Genomic DNA, 12,217 nt, shown 5'->3' on the forward strand with positions numbered 1-12,217 from the left:
AATCTCTATCACCTCTCCATTTCAGTGATCTAGCTCATGACATAAACAGCTTCTCAATGAATATGTGATTTAGTAAGACTTCCCTATTTAAATCTAATAGAAAGTAAAATTCTAAATGCAATTTGTAATTAATGATTGAATGGAAAATAGAAAGACGATCTATCACCGGTCGAAAGTCGTCCAGTTATTGCTTTTATTTTATTCCACTGCTCTCGTTTTTTGTTTTTTTTGTTTTTCTTGAATCCACGGTACGCTTTTTTATTTGGCGCTAATTTTTATTAAAATCTTTAACAAAGGGGTGTGTCTTACAGGATTATTTGGAGGCGTGCCTTTACGTTATATAATTACCATGATAGGCACGCCCTTTTCGGAAATACCATAACATTAGCACTAAATGAAAGGGCCCATATCTATTGAACTGAATAACAGATATACAAAAATAACAGAATAATGAGAAGAGCAGAGGGAATAAAATAAGAGCAAAAATGGGTCATTTAGACCTGGTGACAGGTCCTCTTTAAAGAATGTATTATCTACCAGTGGTTCTAGCTGCATTTACCATACTTTAACAATTTCTGCCAACCCCTGTACTTTAATAAGGGTTAACTGCCTCGCTTTTAGGATATTTAATGGGAATGAGGTTTCCAAACACATTATTTTAGTAAGGTCGTCTTGTGTTTTGCAGCAATAAAGGTTAAAGGGCTTTTGGCTCCTTTAAATCCCGCTCGCCTTAACTTTGTAGAGTATCCTGTAATTTCTATTCATAAAGCAATTTGTAGGAAAACAAAGACACAGGACTAGTGTTCTCTTCTGGAGTATGTCCACTTCACTTCCTTATCCTTGCTGATAGATTTATGACTAGGATAAAGTAGAAAGTTTAAGAGGAAGAAAGGGAGGCGTTCTGTAATAACTGCTCAACACCGGTGGAAAGAGTAATGCAAAACATAACCGCTACATTCATAAAACCACCACCCACACATAACAAAGGAAATAAAGGTACTTATGATCACAATATAGCCAATATCATTATGGTCAATAGAAAAAATAGACTATAAATTAATCTGCTAGACTTTTCACAAACTGATTATTATTATAAGTGCACCCCCAATCTGCAATGACAAGTACCCATTGCTCACCGTTCTCGTGCAGAGCCCTTGGCATTGGGGCTGATGTACAGGAATGGACAATCTCTGTGACCGGATTACTTGGAGAAGATCCATGATTTGCTTTCACTTTATCAGCCCAACTAACACCAGAAGGAGGCAAACGTCCAGGGGTCAAAGCGAGCGTAGGTCCTCTGCAAAAGCATAACAGATGGGAAAGAAGGTATGCTAAATGTACAAGGTTTAGCGTATACCTACATTACAAGAATAGTAACAGTTAGAAAATCAATAAATCACTATGCAACCAAATACACACACTAATAAATTAAGGCTATGTTCACACAATAATAGAGTTATCTTTCAACATCCACACCATTCTAATTATAATAAATACTCCAATTATTCACCCCTGACGTAGGCATCCGCCGAAACGCACGTCCGTCGGGTGGGGTGTCGTCCAGTGTGTGTGGTGAGATAATCCGGTAAGCAATGATCTTGATATATTGTTAGTTATGCCTGTTATTCATTGATTGTCTCCCGCAATGGACTCTGTTGGATCTCATTGCATATACTGATATTGTTATTTATACATGTTATGGCCATTGTGTATAGCCTTAATCTTTATGAGATCCACCACTGTGTTTTCCATTACTTTTATTCTGTGGTCCACACTGGATTGGACACCCTCTCTTTTGTATGTTTGTCACTGTGCTTCATATCTTGCATTTAATAAAATAATTATTTATATAGGAAGGTTGATCGCTTCTCTTTCTTAGCTCTGGTATGTTCACACAATGCATTTGCATTGCAGGGGTAATACTGCTGTGATATTACTGCTTTTTTTGGAAAATTGCAGGAAAAAACACATCAGGAAGACATCATGTAAATACGGCCTAATCACATATTACAGCTATTATTTATCAGAATTGCTACATGGTAACTGTGCAGTTACATGTCCAAAGCTAAGATGTTCCAGATGCCATTATAATAACCTATGCAAATGTCCACTTTAGAGATGAAGAGGACTAGAACTCATGTGGCACATATTGGGTAGGATAGCAATCCTGAAGCTCAATATTGAATATCCGGTCGCCGCGGCTCCTCCGGTCCTCACTACGGTATGGCTGCTCCTCCTGTCATCACGGCTCCTCCAGTCCACGCTGCGGTACAGCTACTCCTCCGCTCCTTACTGTAGTATCGTTGCTCCTGTTGTCATCATGCCTCCTCCGGTCCTTGCTGTAGTGCAGCGGGTCCTCCTGTCGTCACGTCTCCTCCACTCCACGCTGCGGTACAGCTACTGTTCCTGTCATCACGGCTCCTCCTGTCCACACTGCTCCCCTGGAACATGCTGCGCCTGCTGTCGTCACTGCCCCTCCGGTCCGACTCCAGGCTGCGGTATCGCTGCTCCTTCTGGTAAGGCTGTATTCAGCTTGACGTTCCTCTGACAACACTGTGCTTCCGGTTCAGTATTGGGTAGAGATATCCAATCACAGTACAGTCACCCAGAAAATGGCGCTGCACTGTAATTCTAGTTTGAAATATGCCCCCATCCTTTTGTGGGTGTAGCGTAACACCCAAAAGGGGAGGGAAATAGGCATCATCTAACTACTGCCCCAATTTTGCAGCTATCGTAATGCTAGTAAGGATTACTATTGCTGCTTGATGTCTACACAGGAAGATGCTGCCCCTAGTGCTAAGTCTAAGTAATTATTTTGTATAAAACATTTTATTTTGAAAATTGCTTTAAACATTTAAAATAATATTGTTAACTTATTTTGATTAAAAAAAAAAAATGATGGCACTTTCACTTTAATGAGCGTTGCCACTAGACATTCTGTTTGTACGTGTTGTTTCGGGGTGTTTGCCACTCCTCAGTGCAAAGCATTAAAAAGTATAAACCGTTGATATTAACTTTTAAGATTGCTATCCCAATAGGTGGCACTAGAGTTCTAATCTTCTTCTGTACTGAAGAGACAATTTGCACAAATAAATTCTCAGGGAAGTATTGCATGGCCTACAAGTCTCCTTACACCGGCTTAGCACTCTCTACAATGAGAAATGTTCCACCTTAGATACTTCTAATCCAAAGTTTTGCATGCAACAGACAAATAAAGTTCTTTAAACTGAAAATTTAAAATACATTCAAACCTTTGATATATTTTTTGACACCAAATATCTGATATAGTAAGACACTTTATGATCAGAAGGCCCAATGCAGACACTTCTGAGTCATATATAGGCTAGTCACTGCTAGTCACAATTATTACTAATTCTATAAAGGTTATATCACTAACCGTACCCAAAATTAAGTGCCCTCCTTGCAGTTGAGGTGGAGCTCACTCTATCAGATGATGGACTGGGCAATACATGACGTCCAGGTGACATTTTCTTCACTTCCCATGCCAAAGAGGTAGGTCTATAGAATAAAGATTAGCACTGTAACAAGCAGCATGCAAGTAAACAATAGCAACAATTTATATAAAGTTAATAACGAGCACTATAAGATACACGCAGTCTTGGCACATTTGCTGAAAACCACAATAAAAACTGATGGCCCCCATATAAGTCAATGAGGTCTACTAAGCACGAGTGGTATCCGATACCAGGTATGGTGGATATGACTTCTGTTAGAAATGCAGAGAGCAAAACTAACATACGAAAAGAGCGATTTAAAAAGGATTTCTATTCTGTACATTATCTGTTTGCCTTTTCCAGAGCAATGAACAGATACAGAATTTAACGTATAATATTCATAATATTTGATCTTTGTTGATGCAGACTTAAAAGGAATCTGTCAGCAGGTTTTTGCCATATCATCTTTGAGCAGCATCATGTAGGCAAAGAGATCCTGAATCCAACAATGTATCATTTAGATTACTGGCTGCAGCCGTTCTGACACAATCAGAAGTTTTTGCTTCAGTTATGTAGCAGAACTGAGGGAGCTTCCCCGCCCACACCAGCCTCTCTATAAAGATTGTATAAAGACAGTGAGGTGCCAATCAGAGGAGGGAGCATGTCGGACTATGTGACTTTGTAGCCCAAGCAATGAGAAGGGTCCTGCTGCTTCAACAAACATAGCAAATAAACAAAAGAACTGACCTTGACAAAACAGACAGCCCTGAATTTTCTGTGTTAACCCTTGCAGCATGCCAGCTTCAGCTTACATAGCAAAAACCTGCTGACAGATTTCCTTTAAGATATCATTTGTTTTGTAAAATGCTAATCGGTGTAATTCCCTGATCATTACTGTAATTATGTGGCAGTTTTTCTTCTTCAGATAATAAAACCTTGCATCCTTTGATTGCTGTATGATAAATAATCACAGAACTATTCTATGCAGACAGAAGTAAAATTACTATACCCCAGAGGCGAGCATGGTGTTAAAAGTCATACAAGTGGTCATTTATTAATACTTCTCACACAGGAGTGCCCTCTCTAGTCAGGGTGATTACATGAAGTCCCCCAGAGACATAGTCAACCTCATCTACTGGCCTTTGTATATTACGGGTGCAGAGCAGACAAAAATATAGCAGAATATGCACAACCTAATGTAATAAGCTTATCTAAGAAATAAGCCATACTTTCTATTTCAATCATAAGATCCCGTCTTGCTATGTGTGTGATCAGACTGTCATTCATGAATAGATATACTGAAATGCCTATAAGGCTATGTGCTCACGTTGCGTTTTTATGTGCAGAAAATCTACACATAAAAACTCATGTTTTGGCAAAAAAAAAAAAAAAACAGCTGAAAAAAACGTGCATTTTTATTGCGTTTGTGCGTTTTCACATGCTTTTTCTATGCTCTTTTTGTGCTTTTTTTTCTTACTCATGGCGGCTGCGGGGTTTCAGGCACTGTACCACCGCGATCGCCGCCAGGTCACCAGCTGATCTTACAGCTGGCTCTCGCTGCCATGAGCAGTGCCTGCGCCGCTTCCAGCAGTTGAACCTCCTAAATGCTGCGGATCAGTGCGATCGCAGCATTTAGGAGGCAGGGAGAGGAATCGCGTACCTCTCCCTTGCTATCGGCTCCCTGTAATGCGATCACAGGGACCCGATCACTGCCATGGTAACCTTGCGTTTTCATCATGATGACCCCGGGTTACTGAGGTACGGAACACCTCACAGATCAGGCACCTACATCACCCCGGAGTTTTCTACAGCAAGGTCCCGCGGTAAAGAGTGCAAGATGAAAAAATGTCTGCTGACACTGGCCATGTGGCCTAGGTGCAGGGAACCCTGGTGATATCATAAGGTAAACCAAGTCGATGCCAGTGGATCTGCAGGAAACCCCGGTGATCCGCTGGCATGAACTTGAATTACCTTGTGACGTCACCGAAGTTCCCTGCAGCAAGGTCCCGCGCTAAAGACCGTGAAATGAGGAAATGGCTGCAGGGAACACCAGTAACGCAAAAAAAAGAACATAAAAACGCACACAAAAAATCAACGAGTGCATTGCACATGCGTTTTTTTCCTTTGTTTTTTCCTGACTCCATTGAAGTCAATTGGTGAAAAAATGCAGAAACAATTTACATGCTGCTTCTTTTTTGAACAACAAAATCTGCAAAGAAAAAAGAAGCAGTGTGTGCACAGCAAGTCAGGATTCTCATGGACTTTGCTGGGATGATTTTTCCTTGCTTTTATTGATTAAAAGAAGCAAAGAAAAAAGCATGAAAAAACGCCCTGTGGGCACAAGGCCTAAGTGTGGAAATCAGTCAGACAATCTGACTCCAAAACTTCTATAGCAAGTCCACCATATGTGGAGATGCAAACCACTTATCAGTACAACTTTGGAAACAAAGTTCCCAAACATCTGGGTAAGTTTTTGCTTAGGCTGGTTTAACACATCCGTTTTTGCCGTCAGGCACAAACTGGCAAAATGCGGATAAAACGGATCCGGCACCAGATCAGTTTTATTCCCCACTGACTTGTATTAGCGCCGGATTGTGCCGGATGGCTTGGCGTTGCATGCGGTGAAAGTTCTTCATCCGGCTGCCGGAAAGGACGCAGCATGCAACGTTTTTTGTCTCCAACAAAAAAACGGACCACGCCGGATCCGTCGCTGTCCGGCATGTTGTATAATGGAAGCCTATGGGTGCCAGATCGGCCGTCGTTCGGCATATTACGAAATCCAATGACGGATCCGGTTTTTTGAACTGAGCATGCTCAGTATTACAACGGATCCGTCAAAAAACGGAAGGAACGCATGGAAAAAACTGATGCGACGGATCCGTTTTTTTGCCGGATTCGTTGCATCAGTTTTTTTGCCGGATCGTGCCTGACGGCGAAAAACCAGCCTTAGTCTGCAAGTGATTACCGTATTTTTCGCTTTATAAGACGCACTTTTGTTCCCCCAAATTTTGGGGAAAAGTATGGGGTGCGTCTTATAATCCGAATATACGGATTATATACTGCAGGGTCCAGGGGAGGTGGGGGCAGCTCTGGAGCGGAGCTGGAGACTGAGGCAGGCTTGTGGAGGCTGGTGAAGGCTGCAGGAGGCAGCGGGAGATCTCCTGCTCCGGCTCATGTAATATGCACTGCCGCTGTCCATCACTGTGGTGCTGAAACCGCACCGCGGTGATGGGCTGGAGGAGCGTCGCATATTATATGTGCCTGCGCACCCCTTTGATAGCACATGCCCCCCCCACCACCCCCCACCCCTCCGTGTTAGATATGGACCCCATGCTGCTGCCCATAGTAAAATAAAAAACTCTTTACTTACCTCCTCCAGCATGTCTCCCCGGTCTCCCTGCTGATGCTGTGATCAGGCACGCAGAGATGATGTCACTCTGCTGTGCTGATCATATGTCCGGGACCGAGAACCAGGAAATGCAGGAGCTCAGCAGCAGAGAGAGACACGAGGGAGGACAGCGCTGGAGAAGGTAAGTAAAGAGTTTTTTATCTTACTATGGGCAGCAGCATGGGGGCCATATCAAACACAGGGGGAAGTGTGCCATCCATAGGGGGCCATGGGCAGCACAGGGAAACGTGTGCCATCCATAGGGGGCCATGGCCAGCACAGAGGGACGTGTGCCATCCATAGGGGGCCATGGGCAGCACAAGGGGACGTGTGCCATCCATAGGGGGCCATGGGCAGCACAGAGGGACATGTGCCATCCATAGGGGGCCATGGGAAGCACAGGGGGACGTGTGCCATCCATAGGAGACCTGTGCCAGCTGTAGGAGACATGTGCCATCTATAGGAGACCTGTGCCAGCTATATAGGGGATGTGTGCCAGCACAGGGGGATGTGTGCCATAAATAGGGAACGTGTGCCATCAATAGGAGACATGTGCCAGCAATAGGGGACGTGTGCCAGCAATAGGGGAGATGTGCCATCAATGGGGGACATGTGGCATCACTGGGGGACATGTGCCAGCACAAGGGGGCTATATTCAATATAAGGGTGCCATATCCAGATTAAAGGGGGCTAATTTTAGGATGGGGGGGCTATGAGGGACATATACCCTATATGATTTGTTAGACGGACACTGGCATTATAAGACGGACCCCATTTAACATTAAAAAAAAATTGTTTCTCTTTTCCTTCACCAAATTTTGGGGTGCGTCTTATAATCAGGTGTGTCTTATAAAGCGAAAAATACGGTATATATTTGTAAAAAATTAATTTTTGGTGAGGGTTTCAGCAAATAAGGCCTGTCAGCTATTTTTGCACAATTGAGAATAGCAATTGAAATAAAGTGGCATTCATATCAGCCATCCATTGAAGCATAAAGAGACGATTGCCACGGAGTGAGCATTTTGCAGATGGATCATATACACTGTGTGCACAATTATTAGGCAATATGTATTTTTGATGATTAATGTTATTACTGAACAGATACACTGGTGTCGGTCAGTCCAAAAGGTATAAACCTGAATATTTAAAAAAGTAAAAATAAGGTTTTGTCTTTCTTAGGAGAATATATATATAAGTGTGTGTGCAGAATTATTGGACAACTATTAGTGTGCAGAAATATTATACAATTACGGTAAGTAAAAAAAAATTCCCATCCCAATTGTTCATTTTTATTGGACAAAGTGAGAATAATGATCAAACGACTGAAAATTAACATAAATACATTACTGACATTTAAAAAAGAAAAAAATAGTGATCAATATAACCCTCTTCTTTCCAACAACAGTCATAAGCCCTCCGTCTGTGGAGGCTGTCAGTTTCCTAATCTGTTGAAGATCAACTTTTCGGGGAGCACCAACCACAGACACTGTAAGAAACGTGATTGTTTCCCTTCTCTGTAAATCTCCCACTCAGAAACTGTCGAATCCTTGCAGCGCACGGTGAATGTACTGGGAGGACAACCTCTTTAATGGGAGTGCTGTAACCTAAACGAACATTATCCTTGACTATCTCTGATGGTACCATAGAAAATGAACGGAGCATGAGTGTGCATGATCTACCACCATTCCGTTCATTCGGGGCTCATAGGGAACCCTGTCCTCAGAATCAGACGGTATGCCAGAAGCTGCACCGCCAACAAACAGGATGTTATCTCCTAAGCTAAAGATAAGGGATAACTTCCAAACTTCAGAATACCGTTTTAATATTTAATGATGGGGATTATACATTATAGAGATAGCATGTATATAACACGGCTTACCTGCTCTGGGCATCTGTTTTCTCCAACTTTTCCTGTAGCTGGATCCAGTCTATAAGAGCTTTAAAATCTCGCACGTAGTTGTCAAGCATCATTAGGACTTCCTATGTACAGAATGGCAGAAGATTGCGTACATATTAGTGACCGCACAGCCCAATAATAACATACTGTTTTATTATAAATAAGGTGATATTTTATCACATATTAGATTAGAAAAGATCTGTTGCTTACATACAGTAAGGCGGGCTTTGCACGCTGCGACATCGGTAACAATGTGTTACCGATGCTGCAGCGATAGTCCCGCCCCCATCGCACGTGCAATATCTAGTGAAAGCTGCCGTAGCGATTATTATCGCTACGGCAGTTTCACACGCACATACCTGCCGTGCGACGTCCCTCTGGCCGGCGACCCACCTCCTTCCTAAGGGGGCGGGTCGTGCGGCGTCACAGCGACGTCACACGGCAGGCGGCCAATTGAAGTGGAGGGGCGGAGATGAGCAGGATGTAAACATCCCGCCCACCTCCGTCCTTCTCATTGCAGCCGGCGGCAGGTAAGGTGAAGTTCCTCGCTCCTGCGGCTTTACACACAGTGATGTGTGCTGCCGCAGGAGCGAGGAACAACATCGCACATGTCGCTGCACCGGCATTATGGGAATGTCGGAGGCTGCAGCGATGATACGATAACGACGCTTTTGCGCTCGTTCATCGTATCAAAAAGGATTTGCACGTTGCGATATCGACTGCGACGCCGGATGTGCGTCACTTTCGATTTGACCCCATCGACATCGCACGTGCAATGTCCCAACGTGCAAAGCCGCCCTAACTGTTTATTAAAGATCAGGCCAACAAACATTATCTACATGTAACAAATAGACAAAACATTAAGGGACCACTTTTGAAAATGAAAAAGGGATCATATTTTGTTCTTTATGAAAACAACGGCCCCGATTCATCAATGCCTTTGAACCTGTTTTTAGAATTGAAGTGTATGACAGTATACAATTTGTTTGTCCACATATAGAGCAGGTGAAATAAGTATTGAACATGACACTCATTTTATAAGGAAATATATTTCTAAAGGTGCTATTGACATTGACAAGAATTTCTCACCAGATGTCAGTAACAACTTATCCAATCCACACGGGCAAAGAAATCAAATCATAGATGTGCATACATTTAGTCATGTGTAATAATGAGAAATGACACAGGGAAAAAATATTCAACACGCTTACTGAAATGTATTTAATACGTTGTACAAAAGCCTTTGTTGGTGATAAATTTTCAAGACGCCTCCTGTATGGAGAAACTAGTCACATGTATTGCTTTGGTATGATTATGGCTCATTCTTCTACACCCAACACTTTTCAAATCCTGTAGGTTCCGTGTGCTCCTTCAGTGATATCTGCGCTTTACGCTTCCATACATTTTCTATTGGATTCAGGTCAGATGATTGGATGCGACATTCTAGCAGCTTTAGTTTCTTTCTTTGAAACTAATTGAGGGTTTCCTTGGCTGTGTGATTGGAATCATTATCTTACTGAAATGTCCACCCTCATTTCATGTTCATCATCCTGGTAGATGGCAGCAGATTTTTAGCAAGAATGTCTTGGTACATTTGTCCATTCATCTGTCCTTCAATCATATGACGTTTGCCAGTGCCGTATGCTGAAAAATAGCCCCACACCATGATGTTCCCACCTCCAATCTTCACTGTTGAATCTTGTTTTAGGGGTAATATGCAGGGCATTTTGGCCTCCAAACATGGTATGTATTATGGCATCCAAATAATTAAATTTCGGTCTCATCTGACCAGACTATATTCTTCCAGTGTCTAAATGCTGTTGAGCAAACTTAAACGCGCTTGAACCTCCTTTTTGTTCAGCAATGGTCAGTGTGCATACAGGTGATGGACGTCGAGTGCATTACTTATTGTTTTCTTTTACACAATTGTACATGCTGATTTCAGGTCTTTCTGTAGCTCTCCTCATTTGGTTCTTTGCTCTTGGACAACTCTTCTGATTCTTTTCACTCCTCTGTCTAAAATCTTGCAGGGAGCACATGGTCGTGGCCACTTTATGGTGAAATGCTTTTCTTTCCTATTCTGTAATATGGCCCGAACAGTGCACACTGAAACATTCACTAGTTTAGAATATTCTTCTGTAACCAATATCATGGATATGTTTTGCAACAATATGGTTGCGGAGGTATTGAGATAGCTCATTAGTTTTACTCATCATGAGATGTTTTTGTGTGGCAGAGCTTAGTAATGAGGCACCTTTTTATACGCCATCAGTTGAACCAGCTGATACTATTTTTCACTAAGTGGCAGGAATGCTTTATGATCACCGATACATTTTAGCTGTTGTCATGACTTTCAATGGCTTTTTGCACCTCTCTTTCTTCATGTGTTCAATACTTTTCACTTTGTCATTTCTCATTACTACACATCACAAAATTTATGGACATTTATAGTTTGATTTCTTTGCCTATGTGGATTGGATTGGATTTCTTTGCCTATGTGGATTGGATTGGATTTCTTTGCCTATGTGGATTGGTTGTTCCAGAGATCTGGTGAAAAATTAATTTTAATAGTATCTTTAGAACCATATTTACTTAAAAAATTGGTGACGTGCTCACTTACTGTATATAATAAAAATATTTATTATGTCAAGATTTTCTATACATTCATGTGTCAACAAGCTGTATGCATAATACATGGATCTGCTTAAATGAGTGAAAACTAACAGGCGGGGGTACTTGCTAATGGAGGCAACTAATTCCTGTGGTATCCGACCATCTCCATGACACGGCCATTACACAGTACATAGCACATATGTAAGATTATATCAAAACAGGCACTTTTTTTTTAAAAACACATCCAATTGTAAAAATTATTAGTATTCCAAGATCTATTCATTAAAATGAACTTTAAAGGGAACCAATCACCAGGATTTTTGTATATAAGCTAAAGCCAGTGCTATACTGGGACTGATTCTCTACATACCTGTAGTGGTCAGCTTGTTTAGGCTTTCAAATCCTAGAAAGTAAAGTTTAAAAAAAATCGGCAGCTCCTTGAGTGGCAGCAGCAAAGGAGCAGATAATATATTCATAGTTATCCCCTCCCCCTGTTAGAATTAGCATAAGCATTATAAAAACAACTCACTTTGTTACAGGACCTGTGTGAGGTCATACCCATGTGACCAGAAGGGGCGGGGCCTCAGCCAACAAAGCTGGATACCAGGTCACATGGGTATGACCTCACACAGGTCCTGCAAGAAAGTGAATCGTTTGTATAATACTTATGCTAATTCTAACAGGAGGAGGGGATAACTATGAATATATTATCTGCTCCAGTGCAACTGTCACTCAAGAAGCAGCTAATTTTATAAACTCTACTTTTTTGGATTTCAAAACCTAAACATCTGAGCTGACCACTACAGATATGTATAGAATCAGCCTGATAGTGCCAGTACAGCCCTGGGTTTAGCTTATATACCA

The 12,217-nt window shown here is 41.9% G+C and overlaps 1 protein-coding gene across 2 annotated transcripts in view; it reads right to left on the reverse strand.

Annotated features, from left to right (window-relative positions):
- Positions 1–12,217, reverse strand: part of SCAPER (S-phase cyclin A associated protein in the ER) — a 542,550-nt gene that overhangs the window by 457,874 nt on the left and 72,459 nt on the right. For both annotated transcript variants that reach the window (XM_075345474.1, XM_075345473.1), the window contains exons 5-7: positions 8,723–8,823; positions 3,403–3,519; positions 1,137–1,297 (exon numbers count right to left, since the gene is read on the reverse strand). In XM_075345474.1, coding sequence (XP_075201589.1) covers positions 1,137–1,297; positions 3,403–3,519; positions 8,723–8,823 — 379 coding nt within the window. The remainder of the gene's footprint in view (positions 1–1,136; positions 1,298–3,402; positions 3,520–8,722; positions 8,824–12,217) is intronic.

The sequence above is a fragment of the Anomaloglossus baeobatrachus genome, chromosome 4, assembly GCF_048569485.1.
Source record: "Anomaloglossus baeobatrachus isolate aAnoBae1 chromosome 4, aAnoBae1.hap1, whole genome shotgun sequence".
NCBI classification, from domain to species: Eukaryota; Metazoa; Chordata; class Amphibia; order Anura; family Aromobatidae; genus Anomaloglossus; species Anomaloglossus baeobatrachus.